This window comes from Peromyscus leucopus, chromosome 16_21 (assembly GCF_004664715.2).
Source record: "Peromyscus leucopus breed LL Stock chromosome 16_21, UCI_PerLeu_2.1, whole genome shotgun sequence".
Taxonomy (NCBI): Eukaryota; Metazoa; Chordata; class Mammalia; order Rodentia; family Cricetidae; genus Peromyscus; species Peromyscus leucopus.
In genome coordinates this window covers 34,054,677-34,074,791 of record NC_051084.1, presented here as the reverse complement: position 1 = coordinate 34,074,791, position 20,115 = coordinate 34,054,677, and the positions used below count along the sequence as shown (strand labels likewise).

General features: G+C 46.8%; 1 protein-coding gene across 3 annotated transcripts; it reads right to left on the bottom strand.

The window, feature by feature from the left end:
- Nucleotides 1-369: 369 nt before the first annotated feature.
- Nucleotides 370-19,453, bottom strand: Pla2g12b (phospholipase A2 group XIIB). 3 transcript variants are annotated; one of them, XM_028892447.2, is made up of 4 exons: nt 18,902-19,453; nt 11,407-11,483; nt 6,098-6,263; nt 370-871 (listed from the first exon to the last, which is right to left on the bottom strand). In XM_028892447.2, exons 1-4 carry the CDS (start codon nt 19,416-19,418, stop codon nt 750-752), a joined length of 882 nt encoding a protein of 293 aa, XP_028748280.2. In that variant the 5' UTR covers nt 19,419-19,453; the 3' UTR covers nt 370-749. The 3 variants fall into 3 exon arrangements, with proteins under 3 accessions (XP_028748280.2, XP_028748279.2, XP_028748278.2); XM_028892446.2 differs by having other exon boundaries at nt 370-868; nt 11,395-11,483; nt 18,902-19,452; XM_028892445.2 differs by having other exon boundaries at nt 11,395-11,483; nt 18,902-19,451.
- Nucleotides 19,454-20,115: the final 662 nt, after the last annotated feature.

Sequence of the window (20,115 nt, the reverse complement as noted above, 5' to 3'; positions counted from 1 at the left end):
ATCCACGGTCAGTACTGAGGGCCACAGTTTAGGGACTGGCCTGTCACTCCCTGTCAGCTGCAAGCATGTCTTCTAGCCCTAACCAGACACATCTCAGATCTTCAAATGACTCTCACACAGCTACAAGTCTGAGCATACCAACCAGGGCAGACCAAACATACCACCTGAGACAGGCTACTGGAGGGAGAAATGGAACCTCGGGGCCCTAATTCCAGCCCACCTTCATCCGCCACGCCTCCGCTTTCCCACCTGTTGTCTCTCGAGCCCCCAGGAGAATCCTCATTGGCAGAACTTACCAGGCCAGGTTCTGTTCTCGTTAAGCGAAACAGAACCATCGGTGAGAACGAAATTCATTCATCTCTCTTCACGTTTTCTAAAAAGTGCACTTTATTAAATGTGAGGTGCTCACTGGCGACTGAAACATGGGCCAGAGGAAAGTCATTGTCTCCCAAATGTTTGGGCTCCCCCAGATTTCACTTGTGACTATTGTGATCGGACGGTATCTGCTTGCGGTTCTGAGAACTGAATTTCCAGGCTCATGAGTCTTGACTGGGAGACCAGTGTTAGAGTGGACAGTCTTCAGCCTCTGCATCCCTTTTTTTCTTAGCTTTCCTCAAAGGACAAGGCTTGCTGTCTCCCTTCTCCAGCCCGTAGTCTCCAAAGGGTTGGAAGAAAGGACGGCCCCTCTGTCCACCGCCATCCCTGAAGCGGAGTCGTGGTGTCACTCAAAGCCCGGGAGAATCGCGTCTTCATAACTCTTCTTTCTCCTCCTCCACACAGATGCAAGCTGCCCGCTGACTGTTCATAAAGGGTCGGCAGCCCAGGGTCCACACGGTGTTGAACACGGTGTCGGCCAGAGAATCACAGGCTGCTTGAGAAAGACGAAGAGAGACAGAAGGTCAGCAGACGCCATCCCGTAGCATGTGAGGCAGCGTATTTCCCGGGTGATCCCCAGAGGATGACAGACAGAACACAGAAATGAGAGGACCAGCATACCTTTAAGAGAGGCGCTTTCAGAAAAGCCCCTCTTCAGTCCCATAAGGCAGATGTACTTGCTGGTGCCTCACATGTGTGGTACCCCCCGGGGAAAGTCACTGAAATCCCACACCATCGTGATTTTAGAATACGCACTCAGACTATACTACTTTGTTTCCCATCGCTTGTCCTGCTCAAGTGTGGGGTACAACAATCCTTTGTTGCTTGAAGAATATGTGTATGAGAGATAGGCTCATTCTCTTGGGTGCCAGAGATAAACAGAAAACAGTACATCATCCCCAACTCGAGGATCTCATAGTTTGGATCAAGAGGAGGAGCCGGCAAACAGGACAGCGGCTAATTATACTCCACTATGAAGACAGTAACCATAAGGTAGCTGGGAACTCGTGGAAAGGTTCCTTCCCTTGGAAGAAGAGGCTCTGAGGGAAGGCATCCCAGGGAAAGACCTCTGGTTCACTAGTATAAGGGACACCATGACATGCCAGGAAATTTAGACAACTTAGAGGAAATGGAAATTCCATGCTGAACTGACTCAATAAAATAGAAAATGGAAACAGTGCTGGTCCCCCAAAAATACATCTCTCAAGGAAATACACTTCCCTGTTGCTTCAAGGGAATTTTTGCTAGATATTTAAAGAACTAACAGCAATCCCTTCTAAATGCTTCCAGAAATTAGGATTATGTCTTTCATTTTATGATGTCAGTATTATGTTGATAACAAAAATCAGATAAACCAGAGGAATAATAAAGCACTCATAGGTATATCTCATGACTAAACGTAACATCTTCAACAGATACCAGTCAACTAGACCCAGAAACACACAAGAGGACTCACACCATGCCCACGTGGTGCTTATCCTAAGAATGCAAGCTCATTTAACACACTAAAATCAGTATAGCATATGACCTACCAATAGAATAAAAGCCATAAGCCACATTCTGCAGAAAGACTCCAACCCCTTTCCATGATAGAAACACTCAACAACCCAGGAGGATGACTTCCACACCTGCCAGAGGTCACCGAGGAAGATGCAGGGCCAGTCTCATGCTCAGAGTTAGGCTGATTCCTCTTCCCTGCAGGACAGGGAGAAGATACAAGGATATGCAGTCCTAACACTCCTGTGGGGCATTTAAAGTTCTAGCCAGAAAGGCATTCAAATTACAGTGGGAAAGGATGTACTGGTGACATCTTATGTAAAGACTTAGGGATGCACTGAAAACCTATCAGAGCTAATCAACTCATTCAGCTAGATTGCAGGATAAATCAATAGGCAGAAACCAACTGATTGTCTTTCTGTACACCATCAACAAGTCATCTGTCAAGAAAATTAAAAGGGCAGGAGAAAGGGCCCAGCGGTTAACAGCCCCCGCCTGACATAGCCTGAGTTTGTTCCCTGGAGCCCATGTGAAAAAGCTGGAGTTGGGAGTGGCCGCCCACACCTTCAAACCCAGCTCTGGAGGCAGAGCCAGGTGGATCTCTGAGTCCGAGGCCAGCCTGGTGTACAGAGTTCCCGTCCAGCCAGGGCTGCACAGTGAGACCCTGTCTGTAGCAAAGACAAGCAGAAACAACAGCTGGAGCAGCGGATTACAGCAGCATTTCAGCTTTCCTAGAATCAGGTGAGAGGCAGGCGCAGGAGAATCACCGGGGACACTGAAACTAGAAAGCTGTCCCGAGACCTTCACATGGGCTTCGTGATGAACACACATGTGAAAAATAAGACAAGGGCTGAAGAGATGGCTCAGTGGTTAAGGGCACTGACTGCTCTTCCAGAGGACCTGGGTTCAGTTCCCAGTACCCACATGGCAGCTCACAACTGTCTGTAACTCCAAAATCTGACACCCTCACACAGACATACAAGTAGGCAAAACACCAATAGCATAAAGTAAAAATAAATTAGATAAAACAAATTAAAATTTTAAAAAGAAAATAGTTCCATTTACTGTAACATCACAAAGGAATTACCAAACAAAGTGCAAGGCCTATGCTATGAACATGATAACACTGTGGGAAGAAATGAATGGAGAGATAAACGACTAGGAAGACATTCATATTCTTGTACCGGAAAATATAATTTTGTAAAAGTGGCAATATTGGAATTTATCCACAGACTCAAACAAAGCTCTGAGAATGACAGCTGTCATTTCTTGTAGAAATTAACAAGCCAATCCTGAAAATCCATCGAAATGACAGGAATCTAGTGTCCAGAAAGATTTGGATGAAGAGCAAGTCAAGCACACATCTTATCTTCCAGACTCACTGAAACGCTGTGGAGCTAGGGACCCAGGGCTGTCCCAGCTCCTGCTGGCGCAGGTCGGTGGAATAGAATCAGGTCAAAAGTCGCCAGACCACTGTTTACAGTTTAATGTGGGTAAGAATGGTATTTCCTACAACAGTGCTAAATCAGCTGGATACCCACACAATGAAGGTGGACCCCATTCTTCCACCATCTACAAATGATCCGCAAAATGGATCACAACCCTACACCAAAAGCTAAGATAATAAAACTCTTAGAAGAAAAGATCAGTAGATACTTTTGACCTTGGGCAGGTAAAAAAGCCTTATTACCACATAAGACAGCAAAAACACCATTGATGAAAATTAACAAATTGAACTTACTCAAAATTCAAACTTTCTGGGCCTCAGAATAATAACACTGAGTAGAAGCTGCTGTGGTGGTACCCGCCTGTATCTCCAGACCAAGGAGACTGAGGCAGGAGGATCTGGGAGTTTGACATCATCCTGGGATACATGGAGACCCTGTCTCAAAGTGGGGCAGTGAATACTTGTAAATCATTCATCTGACAAAGGACAAGAAACAAAGGGCTCTCTGGACTCAATGTCAAAAGCAAATAAAAAAGTGGGGGGGGGGGGGGGCGGCGGCGCACGCTTTTAGTCCCAGCACTTGGGAGGCAGAGGCAGGTGGATCTCTGTGAGTTTGAGGCCAGCCTAGTCTACAAGGTGAGTTCCAGGACAGCCAGGACTGTTACACAGAGAAACCTTGTCTCAGAAAAAAAAAAAAAAAAAAAAAAAAAAAGCAAATAAAAAAGGTAATGAACCTGGATAGACACATCTCATAAGCACGTATATGTTCAACATCATCAGTTGTCAGGGAGATACTCAAGAATCTGTGACAAAATGATAATGAATGTTGACAAGGATGTGAAGAAACTGGAGGTTTGGAGTACAGCTGTTTAGGAAGACAATTTTTCAGGTTATCGAACAGTTCAACATATATTAACCATATAATCCATCAATTTCTTATATATATGTATATGCATATATGTGCAAAAGAATGAAAACATGGTTCCTGCAGATATTCATATGTCAGAGTTCATGGTAGCAATATTAATGCTAAAGCCAAACCGGATATCAACTGATGGACAGATAAAGATGACATGGGAAGACACACAGTGGACTATTATTCGGCAATAAAGAGGAATTATTCCAGTACATTCTATAGCAGTGGTTCTCAATCTGTGAATCGAGACCCCTTTGGGAGCCAAATGACCCTTTCATAGGATTTGCCTAAGACCACTAGAAAACATGAATATTTATATTTCGATTCATAACCGCAGCAAATTTATAGTTATGAAGTAACAAAAATAATTTTGTGGTTGTGGGGGTTACCAAAATCTGAGGCACTGTATTAAAGGGTCACAGCATTAGGAAGGTTGAGAACCGCTGTTATACAGCATAGATAAATGAAAGAAACTGGTCACAGACATCCATGTATTTTGATTCCATTATATAAAAAGTCTAGACTAGGCAAATCAATAGAGGTAGAAATTAGACTGATGGTTGCCTTGGGCTGAGCAAGAGGAGTTAGAGGGAAATTGGCTATGAGCTTTCTTTGGGAGATGATGAATATGGAGTTGAGCATGCGACTCTGTAGACATTTTCAACTAGTATTTAACAGAGGTAAATCATACGTAAATTACATCTCAAATACACTGTCTAAGTACCACCAACACATACTCAGAATGTTTCGTGCAGAAGGAACTTAAGGGTAGAAAGCCTGGGTCTTCAACCCTGTTAGATTTCAGTGTGGGGGTCCAAAGGGAGATCCGGATGTCTGAATGATGCTAAGGAGGTCGCCTAGGGCCGACCTAGAAAGAGCTGTGCAAGCCGAACTCCAGAGTTTTATTTAGTCTATAGGGAAAAAAATTTTTTTTCAAGTGGCTTCAACTGTAAGCAGAGGCTGTCAGATTTAGGTGATATTAAAATGTAGTTGGTCCCAGTGGATGGCCCTCACTTGGAGAGAACGTAAAAACGGAATTTACAGTAACCTGGCCAGTGGGAGAGCGATAAGATACTTAGGAAGGAAAAAATCAATAGGACATTGGCCTGGAGCAGTCACCTGACCTGAACCTACATCAACAACAGTTCTCTGCTGCCCTTTGTGGACACAGGATAGAGAGTTCTCCCTTCTACAAGGCCCAGTTCATTACCGGCATTCCCATATTCTAGACACGGTTCTATGAGCCACGTCCAAGCTTGTCCCCACAGTTGGTAATTTACTCTGTGGCTCACAGGACCCTGGTTTTCAACCTTTCCCATCTGGGAGCTTTGAACATTAATACCAGGTTATCGTGTTCTGGCGTCAGAAGTGGAGAGATTAAAACCTTTTGGACAGTAAATTAGGAGAAAGAAATTACAGAGTCGGAGCTGGGAGCTCGGTAGTTAGGCTGGGTTTAAAAATAATTATCCGGAAGCCCACAGAAAGCTGAAAACACACAGAAGAGGATTTTTAAAGTTCCTACCCAGAGTGAAAGCAAATATGGAAAGGCACGTTAGCCAAACCACGTGGTCCTGCAGAGAGGGACTACCGAGTGGAAAGATATTTGACAGGGGCGTGGACGCTTTGTCTCCAGTCTTAAAGGGAAGGTTTTTATCCCGTGGAAGCGTTGCTGTGCCCTTTTCCAGCAGGGATGGTGCCAGCAGTACATGGGCAGCAAGACCTTTCGTGAAAGAGTGCCTGGACTCTCCCTCAGTCTTTCCAGCACGCTCTGACCATCCCTCCCAGTGAAGGGCGCCCTGGCTCCCAGTGTGGAGACAGGAGCGAAACTCCCTGCCACGGGGAAGTGTCCTTAAGAGCCCTACCTTCCACGTTGGAGACGAAGCCGAGGCTCCGCTTGAGGTCAGAGCAGATGGAGTGGAGACACCATCGGAATTTCGCATCGCAGCGGTATTTGTTGGCACCGCAGGTGTCATAGCAGACGTCCAGCTGGTTGCAGCACTTGGTCATCGCCGGGATGCCCAGGTCCATCTGGAAAAGTGAAGCAGGAGAGCGCCACGTTGAGACCCAGGACCTGAGGCAACCCTGTCCACCTCGATATGAACTAGCCACTTCTCAAGGGGGTGCCACGCGTTAGATCCGTTCAGAAACGCCAAGGACTTGGAAGGAGAAGCTCCGAGTCATTGGACGCTGAATTTTGATGTTGTTATTAGCGTCATACGTGACTCGAGCCTTTTTTTTTTTTTTCATCTTTCCTTTTGTGAGATTAGTTTATTTTCAAATCCACAGCCAGATGTGGTGTGAACACAGAAACCAGAGGGGCAATCGAGATGATGGCAGAGCATCAGGAGATTCACATGTGGTTCAAACTTTACCTTTGGGCCTGAGAGTCTGCTGAGGAAAAAGATTCTGTGACTACTCGGAACAATTCAGCCTCAAGTAACTGGGGCATGGCTGGCCTTTCAAGGACCTGTCCTCTCTAGCACTGTTTGAAGGGTGTATGTGAGTTGGGGAGAAAAACGGGGTGCAGGACACTAACTGCCCAACCACGTGAGGAATGACGTCAGAACACAGCATGGCACGCACTAAGCATCCTGTCAACAGCTGTACCGACTGTGGCATCCGATGGGAGAGCATCACACAGTTGGGACACAGGGGTTGTGGGGACAGCGGAAGACTGAGAGTGTCATGAGAAAGGAGGGTACATAGACCTGGGATGTGACTCAGCCGGGAGAGTGCTTGCCTAGCGCGCATGAAGCCTTGAGTTTTATCCCCAGAACTGCATAAACCAGGCCTGGCAACCTGTATCCCAGCATTTGTGAGGCAGAGGCAGGAGGACCAGAAGTTTAAAGTCATCTTCAGGCTACATTTCAAGCTTGAGGCTAGCCTGGACTACATAAGCCCCTGTCTTAAAAGAAGGAGGAGGAGGAGGAAGAGGAGATGAAATAAAATTCAAGTAGACTCAGAGCAGAGAGAGAGAATGAGCAGGTTAACAAGTCAGTTTATTTAGTGTGTCAAAGGTTTTAGCAGGAAACAAACATACATACACAGGCAGGCAAGCATGTGTGTGCATGGAAGAAGCTTTGCCAGCCTTAGAGTCTGGTTCACTGGCAGTACCTGAAGTACCAAGGTTGAGTCTCAGCACCACATACCAAACTTATTTGCCAAATTGATAAATAGCTTTGCCTTCAGAGTTAGAGTTTCCACATAATCCTGAACAAGAAGGAGATAGTTTTAAAAAAAATAAAAACAGGGGTATGTGCACACTCGGTGGTGTGGGAGCCCATTCAGTGATGCATGAGTCATTCAGTGGTGCATGAGCCCATTTAGTGGTGCATGAGAGCATTTAATGGTGGTGCATGAGCCCATTCAGCGGTGCATGAGAGCATTCAGTGGTGCATGAGAGCATTCAGTGGTTCATGAGTGCATTCAGTGATGCATGAGAGCATTCAGTGGTGCATGAGCCCATTTAGTGATGCATGAGAGCACTCAGTGGTGCATGAGTGCATTCAGTGATGCATGAGAGCATTCAGTGGTACATGAGCCCATTTAGTGGTGCATGAGAGCACTCAGTGGTGCATGAGTGCATTCAGTGATGCATGAGAGCATTCAGTGGTGCATGAGAGCATTCAGTGGTGCAGGAGATCACAGAGAAGGTGATCTTAGTGCTGGAGAGGGCATCTTAGACACCTTTGCAGTTTCCTGATAATCTGGGCTTGGTTTCTTGTTTGCTAGTTTTTCCAGACAGGTTCTTATGTAGTTCAGGCTGGCCCCAGACTCATTATGGCCTTGAGTGAATCCTCCTGCCTCCACACCTGGCTTTGGAAGTTGGGATGTGGATGGGAGATGGCGAAATTTGCTCTCAGGGCATGGGTGAGGAGTGTCATCAGAGATTAGAGAGCCTCTCCACCTAGTGCCTTTCAGGTCCTTACTAATCCAAGGCCACCTGACACAACAAGGACTCCACTGTTTAAAATGCCCTTAAGCAAAGCAAAACAACAACAAAATCACATTAAAGACAGCCAGCTCTTTAGATGGGACACAAACTGGGTACTGCAAGTCTTGATAGGCTGTCTGATGCCTGAGGCGAAGGATGCTGTCTGGCCACCCTATGACAAGGCCAGTGTAATGACCACCATTCCACTGGATTGGATGGGAGATACCTGAACTACTCCTAAATAGCGTGACATACTACTAAATACTTCTAAATAGAATCCCATTTGTTGGTTTGTTTTCTGAGATGGTTTCACCGTGTAGCTCTGGCTGGCCTTGAACTCACAAAGATCTACCTACTTCTACCCCTTGAATGCTGGGATTAAAAGCATGCACCACCACTGTACTACATTAACTGGTTGATTGATTGATTGGTTGGTTGGTTGGTTGATTGGTTGATTGATTGATTGATTGATTGATTTTGGCAGCACTGGGGACTGAACTCAAGGCCTTGCACATGCAGGGAAGTGTTTGACCACTGAGCTACGTCCTCAGTCCCCATGCATCCCCTTCTGGAATGACTAAACTCACAGCTGAAAATAGGTCATTTCTCTAATTCACTCAGTTGACAGGATAGTCTTGCTCGTGGATATATACTTACTGCTGATGGAGAATAGGCTGGCCCCAGTGTAAGGGACAAGAACACTGTGTAGAGAGACACAAGTGTTTCTCCAAGACATTTTAGTGTCTTGTAACATTTCACGTACTTAAAACATGTCCAGCCAATGGCATTCAAGCTTCTAACAAAACCAGTGTGTGAGTACGTATTTCTGACAGATGCATGAAAATTGCCCAGAGGATAGAGGACCTTTCTGCAGTTGGTGTGGAAATGCCAATAGCTGAGCAGCAGGTCAGTTAGAAGGCCCGTGGGGCCGCTTACACAGCAACTGCCCAGTGAAATTCCTGAATCAGCTAAAAATTGAGGCTTAGCTGTATTAAGATACAATTCAGGGGGCTGGGGAGGTGGCTCAGAGGTTGAGAGCCCTGACTGAGCTTCCAGGGGACTCAGCATTGACATGGTACCTCGAAACAGTCAGTGACTTCAGTCCCAGAGGATCTCACGCCCTCTTCTGGCTGCCATAGGCACTGCAGGCATATAGTGCAGAGACATACACGCAAGCAAAAACACCCATACACAAAAAATACCATTTAAACATCTATTATTTGATATATGAAAAATATTTTTTAAAAAGAGACTATTCAGGGCCTGAGATGGATGTCAGTAAGGTACTTGCCAAGCGGACACAAAGACCTGATAGTCAACTCTAAGTGCCCACTTAAAAGTTGGCAGCCTGTAGCCCATCCAGGGAAGGTGGAGATGAGAGGATCGAGGGCCAGGCAGTCTAGCTAATTGGTAAGATCTAGATTCGGTGAGAGACTCTGCTCAAAAAATGAGGAGGATCTGGGGAGAGGGTTCAGTCAGTAAAGAGCCCGCTGTGTGAGTGAGTGGGCCAGGGTTCTGACCCCAGCACACACACAAAAGCCGAGCATGGTAGCATGCCTGTAACCCCAGTGCTGTGGAGACAGCCAGATCCCTGAAGCTGACTGGCCAGCTGGCCTAGCCAAGTGATGAGCTCCAGGTTCAACAAGAGACCCCGTCTCTAAACAAACAAGCAAACAAACAAATAATAAAAATAAGGTAGAGGGAAGGCAAGATGGCTCCATGGGTAAAAGCTCCTGGCACCAAGCCTGAAGACTTGAGTTCAATCACCAGGATCCACAGAGTGGAAGGAGAAAACACCAGCAAGTTGCCCTCTAGGGGCGTACACACACACACACACATACACACACACACACACACACACACACACACTAATAAACAAACAAAAACAAGTTGGAGAGCAATTGAAGGAAACATCAAGTGTCAACCTCTGGCTTCCACACACACATGCACACATGTGCATAAGTATTTGAATGCACATGTGCTCATAGACACACACACACACACACAGGACATAATGCAAACACACATACACACACAGGACACAATTCAATATCATAATTGATGTACCTGTAGCTACATTTTATATGAATCCTCTCTTCTAAAGGGCAGGTCAAAGGCAACCTATGAAATTCTCTCTCTCTCTCTCTCTCTCTCTCTCTCTCTCTCTCTCTCTCTCTCTCTCTGTGTGTGTGTGTGTGTGTGTGTGTGTGTGTGTGTGTGTGTGTGTGCATGTGAGCTTTTGAATGGAGGCCAGAGGACAACCTCAGTTATTATTTCCCAGGTGCCAATACTTGTTTGTGTGTTTGTTTTAAGTCAGGGTCCATCTTTGGCCTGGAACTTTCCAAATAGATGACTAGGGAGCCCTAAGCACCTGGCTGTACTGGCATTACAAGCAAATGTCACCATGACCAGACTTTAATGTGGGGTCCCGGGACCAAACTCAGGTTCTCTTGGTTGCAAAGCACGCGCTTGCTGACTGAGCTATCACCCAAACCAACCCCTAACTTTTGAGACAGAGTCTCGTGTAGCCCAGGCTGGCCTCAGATTCACTGTGTAGTCAAAGATGACCTTGAACTTCTGAGCCCCCTGTTTCAATCTCTGGAATGCCGGAATTACAGGCATGTACCCCTCTATCTAGTTTATGTGGCACTACCTAAGGGCTTCATGCATGTGGGGCAAGCACTCTACAAAAACCAGACCCTTCAAGGAGATCAAGTCATCGCTCCCTCCTAGAAGAAGCTGATAGTCTGAGAAAGGGTCAGTGGTGTGCTAACAAATCTCAGTAAACAGCAGCTGCATCAAACTCCAGGCTCTGTTGATCTGACACTTTGAACAGGAAGTCTGCATGCAGAAGTCAGCCATTACAATCAGTTCTTTCTGGCCAGTACCAGTCCATCACTGGAATGAATTACTAGCTTAAATAAGTCAACGTCATCCAGTCATCTTTACATTATATCTTGATGCCATAAATCGTAGCCAATGCTTATAGAGGTGATTTTGAAGTTCAATTATACCAGAAGCTTAGCTGAGAGACAGCAGGCTTTGAGAGAAAGAACTCAAGTGTCTGCCTTGAAAATCTCTCCCTCCCCCTAGTCTTATTTAAAATACCAAATCACACTGCTTGAGTGGATTCCATAAATGATCGCTTCCATCAGTGATCATAGCCCTTGGATTGCTCATACTCGAAAACACACCAATCAAGAAGGTAATAATAGTGGTACATACACTTCCTGGTACCTTGATGCCCAGGAAATAGGAACCGCAACCATTGGGCTCCTGAGGTTTGTAGCCAGGTCTGGGCATCGGCGCCTTTCCTAGCAGGAAGAAAAGAGACAAGTAGAAGAAATGTTTAGAAGTCAAACATTTGACATTCACTCATTAAACAAAAATTTCCTAAAAGCACATTCCATTTTTCCTTTAAATATCACTGTCCCCCATAAGATATTCACATTAGATTGGTAGTGAGGAGGAGGTTACCAAAAATTTCACTTTACTTTTTTACAAACTGAACTATCTCCTCCAGACATTGTGGGGCCACACCCCACAATTCAGAACAGTCCATTGGCTGGTCACACACGGACAGAATCGGGGTCGTGCTGTGCCATCAAAGAGATTGACTCCGCACTGAAGGAAGCTTAGGGAGTCTTGGCAAGTGCAGACCAAGCATCACTGACCACAGAACAAAACAAACATCTGGTGTTCAGAAACTTGGAGGAGACAGTCTGGATGCTTCGACGTGCTCATGGAGCAAGATCTTGCAAATGTGTCAAAGGAGCTAGTTCAGTTGTGCTGGGTGGGGGAGTCATCACAAAACCTTAACCTGACTGCTTCCTGTTGTGACAGAGCAGGGGGACCCTCTGGCACACACTCCTGTCTCCATGAGCTTGGCCCTGCCTTCCTTGCCACAGGGAACTGCCGATCCCTCTGAGACTGTGAACCAAGATAAGTCCTCCCGGTTTGAATTGCTTCTCTAGGGTGTGTATGGCAGAGATGAGCTGTGCTGGAGGAGTAGGATTTCTGGGTCGTGTGATGACCCTGTATTTAGTTTTTTGAGGACCCCCCTGACACACACTGTTTTCCCTAACAGCAGTACTATCCTTCATCCTAAGCAGCAATGCTCAATGGTTCCAACCTCCCCACATCCTTCTTCTTCACTACAGGGAACCTAGAAGGGGGACCTCTCCTTTTCCTGCTTCCTGGAGCAGAAGACTCAGGCACCACTCATTCCTGGGAAACTTGCTGTTGCTGTATACATACTTTCTTTGCCTCACTTGCTTCTTTTTTTCCTCTTGGGCTGTGTATTTCCTTTCTATCCTTCATGTATCTCCATACATACTAATCTCCCTTTCATATTTTACTTTTTTTTTCTCTCTCCTGAATTCTGGCATGCCTTATCAAATATATTTTCTGGATCTAATTTAAAATACTGAATTATGTTGTTCCATTTACTAATTTTCTTGAGATGGACTAATCTGTTTAATTGACCCATTGAAGTTTTTCTTTCACGAGTGATATTTTTCATTTGAATTCTATTGATTCCTTCCTTCAGGCTTGAGCATTCATTTTTCATTAGGCTTTGTTTGTAAAACTATACTTTCTGTTTATTCAATAATTTGAAATATTATATTATGACTTCTAGTCCTTGGGGTTGCTGATTCTCTGTTTTGGTTTTGTTTGGGCTTTGGTTTGGGTTTTTTTGTTTGTTTGTTTGTTTGTTTGTTCATTTGTTTGTATGTGTATTAGAGAGAGAAAGAAAATGAGAGAGAGAGACAGGCAGACAGGCAGACACACAGAGAGGTGTATATGTGTGAGAGAGGGTGGTATGAGAGAGAGACAGAGACAGAGACAGAGACAGAATATGTGAGAGTGTTGTGTGTATGTGTGAGCATGTGTATGTGTGGGGGTGGGTGAGCGTGAGTATGTGGGGGGGGCTGGGAGAGGGTGGTATGTGGGTGTGTAGGTGTATCACAATGGGGAACAGAGTCTGATATCACTAATTGAGTCACATGGGCAAACAATTGAACTGTGTGGTATAATTCAATGTGGTTGTCTCCTAAGATTAGGGGTCTTCTTTCTGATGTTCAGATTGTCCTTTTTCAAGTGTTCTACACAAGTTACCTTTTTGTGTATCAGAGAAAACTTAAAAGAGACTAATGTCTGAATCACAGACAATGTGTCTTTTAAATTTTCTTCTTAAGTTGTTTCTTATTGTATGTGTGTGGGTGCTCTGCCTGCATGTATGTGTGTCTACATACCACATGTATGCCTGGTGTCCTTGGAGACCAGTTACAGATGATTGTGAACCATCCTGTGGGTACTGGGAATTGAACCCCGGGTCCTCTGGGAGAACAGCAAGTGCTCTTCACCTCTGAGCCATCTCTCCAGCCCTCAAAGGCATCTTTTTAATGAGTGCGGGAGAAAGTGCTTGCTGCAGACTCTGGTTATTTCCCAAGTCACCCCTGGTCTTTTTGCACTTAAGAAATCACAGAAGAGAAATCTCCGTGTCAGTTTGAAAGATGATGGAATGGCCGTCCTGCCTGCAGTCCTGGTGACGCAGGGTTGAGTATGAACTTCAGGAAGCTGCCTCGGGGAGAGAGTTGTATTGGAAGTGACAGCTAAATCTAGGCAGAGATAACACACCCCAGCCTGGAGCTGTGCTTTCTGGCTTGATGCTCTGAGCCTAGGCATCAGCAACAAGCTACGTTGACATGGAGAGGCATTTCCTGGTCTGCTTGACAAGTTGAAACTCTAGTTCCTTGGCAAGTGGTAGCGCCACTGGCTGCCAGCCTTTTGTAACCTGCCAACTAGGAATAGGCTTCATCTATTTTAATGATCGGAGGCGGGAATCAAAACAAGAATAATATTTTATGACGTGAGAAAATGATATGAAATTCAAATTTTAGTGCCCATAAAGAAGTTTTATTGGGCACAGCCACACTCATTTATTATGCGTCAGCTGTGGCTGTTTCCAGGGGGAAAGACATCAGAGAATATTGCTACAGTCTTGAACTGGGGATGCTTTTCTAATCAAGATGCAAAAGTCAGAGGCCATAAAGAGCTTGACAAGTTTGATCTCATAAAACGTCAAACCTTCTAAACAAAGTTAACATCATAAAACACTTGAGAGACTTCGGGAGGGAGGTTCAAGGAAGAGTGAGCCACGACACCCAACAATGCCGCCTCCAGCCACGAGTCCTGTGCTCTTGGCCAACGTTTCTCCTCTCTCATTTCGGTCAATAAAAAGACTGGGAGAAAGGTATATCACAGATCACAGAATGTCTCTTGTGGAGGGTGAGGCTGTCCTCACGTCGCTGCTTCCCCCGAGGGGCCGGCGAGGGTACTGTGCACATACACCTGGCAATCTCCAGAAATGCCCAAATGAGCAGCGAATTGATGGGAGGCAGCAAAATAGTGTCCATTCCATCAACACATAGACTTTTCATGTCAAGCACTAAAATAGATTAAGTTGCTTCCTGATTCAACTTGTCTTGGTCTACCTAGTCCCATATCTGTTTAACTACCCAGAGCCCCAAATCCTAGGACCCCCTTCTTCAGCAAACTGGGAGACCCATCACCCCAGCACCGAGACAACCTGTTGGCTCCTACATCTGTGGGTGTTTTTTTCTTTTCACAGGCTTCTGAGAATCCAGTGAAGGCCGTAAGAAAGTCCTTTGTGAGGAAAGCAGGCAAACTCACAAGTGTGTGGAGTTCTGTGAAATTTCAGACAGATAAAAATACCTCTAGAAAACACAAAAATGGGAATGGGGCTCAGGCAGTAGAGTACTTGGCCACCTGAATCCTTGGATTTGAGCCCCAGTACTGAGTGAGTGAGCCTGGGATTGTTGGCCTGTATTTATAATCTCAGTAGGAGATTGGAGGAGGTGGAGGCAAGAAGATCGAAATTCAAGGTTATCCTTGGCTACATAGAAAGTTTGAAGCTAGCCTGGATTATAGGAGACACAGATATTTAAAAAGGTAGAGATTTGCTAGCGTGAAAAGCTTTGGAACAGCAGCAGGAGTAATGGCGGAGCTGAGACAACAGAGGGGCAGGGAGAATGGATTTGCAAACTGTGCAGCTAATAAAAGGTTAACATCCAAAATACAGAGAGGAGTGATAGCGTAAACACAACCCGACTTTAAAGTGGCCAAAGCTGTTTCTAAAAAAAGAAAAGAAAAGAAAGGAAGAAAGAAGGACAGAGAGAGAGAGAAAAAAAGAAGAAAGTTTAAGAGAACTGGCTGCTCTTGCAGAGGACCTGGGTTCGAGTCCCAGCACTCACTTGGTGCTAACTCCAGTTCCAGGGACTCTGGTGCCCCCTTCTGGCCTTCACAGCCACCAGACACATGTGCCATACACAGACATGCAAGCAGAACACCCATACACATAAAACAAAATTAAAAAAAGAAAAAGTTTGAAGAAGGCAAACAAGTGATGGGCAGACATGAAAAGATGCATCTCCCATTAAACCGGGAAATAGAAATGGAGACCACAGGAGACATCACCTTACACTTGCTAGAACGGCTCTTAGTGACAGATGGAAGTGGTGAGGACGTAGCAAAAGGGAACTCGTTCCCCAATGGTGGGAATGTTATTGAGTATAGCCATTTGGAAAGCACTGTGGAGGCTCCTCAGAAAACTCAAAACTATGGGCTGGAGAGATGGCTCAGTGGTTAAGAGCACTGACTACTTTCCCAGAGGATCTGGGTTCAGTTCCCAGCTCCCACATGACATCTCACAACTGTCTATAACTCTAATTCCAGGGGATCTGACACCCTCACATAGACATACATGCAGGCAAAAACAATAACACACATTAAAAAATTAAAAAAAATTTAAAGAAAACTAAAAACTAAGAACAGAACTGCTACACAGGCCAGCATCCCCACTTCTGGTATATATCCAACAGAATTGAAGAGAGCGTGTTGAAAAGAAGTCTTTTATGGGATAGATAAAGAAAACGTGTGTACACAGTGGAGTGCTACTCCACCTTCAAGAGGAAACCCTATCATTCTGGAGCTGGAAATCATTGCACTGGGTGGAATAAATCAGAAAAGCACATACTCTATGGTCTCAAGTAAGAAAGGAAATAAGAAAGAAAAGTCAATTTCTTGGAAACACAGTATAGAAAGCCTGAGAGGAGGGGGGTTGAGAAAAAGGAGATCTTGGTCTAGGGGCTCATAGAAGGGGTAAGTTTTAGGAATCTACTGTACAGATGATCACCGCTAATGACAATGTGTTGCATATTTCTATTATGATTTGAACCTAAAATGTTCCATGGGAACTGGGGAGATGCCTCCGTGGGTAAGGATGTACACCTGATGCTTGGTGTGCGGCATCAGGACCGGAGGGCAAATCTGTAGCATCTATGCAAAAAGCTGGGCACGGCTGCTCATGCACCTGTAACCCCAAGGCTGTAAGAACACAGAGACAGGATGTCTGTGACTTCCTGACTGCCAGTCTAGCTCCACATTCAGTGAGAGAACTGTCTCCAGGAACAAGGTGAAGCATGATCATTCAAGACATGGATGTCCTCCTCTGGCCTCCATGCATATATATGAGTATGTGTACACACACACACACACACACACACACTGCTCCCCACGGGTTCAGGTTTTGAGTGTCAGTTTTCTGGCTGATAATACTCTCTGGGGAAGATGAGTGAGGGTCTGTGTGTCAGAAGTTGCTGTCCAGGATCAGGCCTTTGATACACCCAGCCTGGCTATCTCTGATTCCCAATGTTGCCTGGTGAATCAGCCTCCACTTCAAGCTCCCTCCACCCATAGTTCCTCCTCAGCCTTGCCTTCCCCCTTGATAAGCAGAGATCTCTGGAGTCCTGAGGAGAAACATAAGCCCTCCCTCCCTTGATTATTTCCAGCAAGCGTCTCGACACAGCTGTAGGCAAAGCAACACACTCTGAGCACCTCCGAAAGAGTAGACTTTTAACAGTCTCACGGCAAATAAAAGGAAAGTTGGTAAGAGCCAGTGGATATGATAGTCAGCTGTTAAATCTTTCCACAGCGGATCAAAGCATCAGGTTTTCTCCATAGATATCCACTATTATTTTTGTTGACCTAAAAGTATTTTTAAAGATTGATGTTTAAGCATTCTTTCTAGGGGAGGTGAGTTGAGAGGGGACCTCAGGGGTCTCACTATGTAGCCAGGCTGGCCTGGAACTCGAGCTTGTCCTGTCTCAGCCTCCGGAGTAGCCAAGATTGGATGGGGAGTCGACTGGCCCTTCCCAGTCCGAGGCTGTCTAACCCAAATCGGCTGAAGTCTTTGGATGCCATTTTGCTAGGGAAGGAAGAACAGGGTTGGGTTCACAGTTTGACAAGAAGTCCTGCTGTTGGATGTTTGCTAAACCTTGGGTATTATTGACAACCGTCTGTGTTGATTCAAATGGCAGGTATTAACCCTTTGCTGCCTCTTCAGGGGAAACTAGGCGGCTTACTGCAGGGACGGGGCCTCTGCATTTATGCACCCAACTTTGGGTAAATATGAGGCTGAGGGGCCCAGGATTTGACTCCATGACGTTTCCCTGGTGCGCTGAAGCACCGTTTTTTGCAGGTGCCTCAGTGACATTAAGCCTACTGAGAACAATGGTTTAACCATTATCTCCTGGTTGGCCGCTGTTAGTACGCAAGGACGCCATTTTTCTCTCCCCAAAGATGAGGGCCAGAGGGGTAAGGCCATGCAACATGTCTCTGGACACTGATTGTGAGTGTCTCTGGAAAGCTAGTGCTGTCTGCTGAGAAAGTGTTTCCCAAGCATGTTTCCGGGCTAGGCTAAATAGACTTGGCATTTCCATCTGAGAGCCTCCTGCGGGGCATTTGCATAAACTAAATTCAGAGGCGTGTGCTGCGTGCTCCGGAAGAGCATTTGAAGGCCCAGGTGCAGCTCAGTGGTGGACCACACACTTGGCAAATAGCCCCGAGTTAAAATTCCCAGCACCACATTACCAACAAGGCTTTTCACCCGCTGTGGGAGCTGCCAGACCCGGGCAGGGGCTGGGCTCCCGCCTCTTTGGGAGAGCGAGGGCGACACTAGCTAGTCTCCTGCCTAGCTCACAGGCAGGCTTTGCAAATCGCCCAAGGTAGGCATGGGTGCCCAACCCAGTTCCCAACTCTGCCTCTGGTGTCTAGCTCTGGGGTCCCTGGTGGGCAGCAGTGATGCCCGAGGCTACTGAGTGGGCCAGGGCTGGGACCTCTCCCTCGGGAGCGTCTAGGCAAATCGCTGCCAGCCAGAGGTCTGCGGCAGAAAGAGTCCTTTCGGGCTCTCTAGGATTCTAGGATTCCAGGATTCGGAGGAGTTGTTTGACCGCAGGCAAAATCTCCAAAATTGAACACCAGGTTCAGTCCCCTTCCCTAAGAGCATCTCAGAGACCTCGAGGTCCCTCTCACCGCGCCCTCCTGTCCCACACTGCTAACTACCTTCTCTTAAGCCCCAGCCTCCCAGCAAACTCATAAAGGGCCTCTGCGAAGACTCCCGGGAGGCTGAGTGGGGCTTGAGTTTCAGATCAATCATAATCGATCGATCGGGAGATCGAGATCCCAAATGTCACCCCAGGCTCCTCGCAGGAATTTGTTGTCTGCCTGGATTGACGATGTCACTACACCTGATTCGCTCAGTCTGGCAACCTGGCCTAGCCGGTGTAGGACAGATGTGACCTGCTGCGCTGCCGGTGACCCAACCCCCCTCCCCCATCCCCCCTCCAGAGTAGGCACCCGGGGTACTCACCATATCGGCACCGGTACTGACAGACTCCGTTCTTGCCTCCCAGCAGCTCCATGAAGGAATCCACGTAGCTGTTGACCGACTCGAAGCTGCCCCGCAGGTGCCGAAGGCCCCAGTCCGAGTAAGACTCCTCTCCCTTGGGGCTGGGGTCGCTCTGAGCCAGGCTGCCCGCCAGGCCAAGCCACAGGAGGAAGAAGCCGCAGGGCAGCTTCATCCTGCTCGCCAGTCGGACGCTGCTCTCGCCCCCCACCCCAGCCAGGGTCCCAGGAAGCCTGGGGACACACACAGCCCCGTGCCTGGGCTTATCGGAACAGTCAGCCTGTGTTCCCCAGAGGTGGACTTTAAACACAGCCATGGAGGCCGGGAGCAGATCCCAGCGATTAGAGAGGGCAAAGGTAAGACCGTGGGAGGGCCTGGATGAGGATAGCCCATGAGGGGACTTCCCGGTGGACCCCGAAGAGCTGGAGGGCATGATTTCACTCTGGGAATGGGGCAAGGGAGCCCCGGGATCCTCCTGCATACTTGCGATCCCCAGGTTTCTTGACTACAGAGCTTGTCCCAAGATCCCAGCCACACCCCTAAGCCACTTCCTCCTCCACACCTGTCCTGGGGGAGGCTCAGGAGGGTGTGCCAGGCTCAGGCAGCCTGACTTGGGGTCATCTTCACCAACAGACAGGATGCCAGAACCCAAACTCTTAAGTGTGTGTCAATGAGAGTTCAGGTTTTGAGCCCAGTTTCTGCCCGAGTCCCTCCTTGTCTCTAACTCAAATCCTTCCATCTGGTCAAGGTCCTGATAGCCTCCCAGGGAATCTGCAGGCTACTCAGCCCTGTATCCTAAGATCCCCAGGCCTGCAAGGTGGCCCCAGGTCTGTTCTGGGTACACTCAGCTCTCTGGTGGTGGTGTTTTTCCTCTGTGGCAGATAAAAGTCCAGGCTATTCTCAGAAAGCCTGTTTGAGATTCCATGCTTGGAGACTGCTCACTGAAGTCCAGTGTTTGGGCATCACTCTGAGTGCTTTGCTCCTGGCCACGTGAAGAAATAACTATGAAATCACTAGTCTGGAAAACGACGCCCTTGTGTACCAAGTAATCCTTCAGCTGCTTTCTCAGACATCATGAAAGCTCTGTAGAAAATGTTAAACATACAACATCCTCATTTTAGATAAAAAGAGTGTGTTCATCTAAAGACTTAATGTCCAGGAAGGGTAGTGGTTAAAAT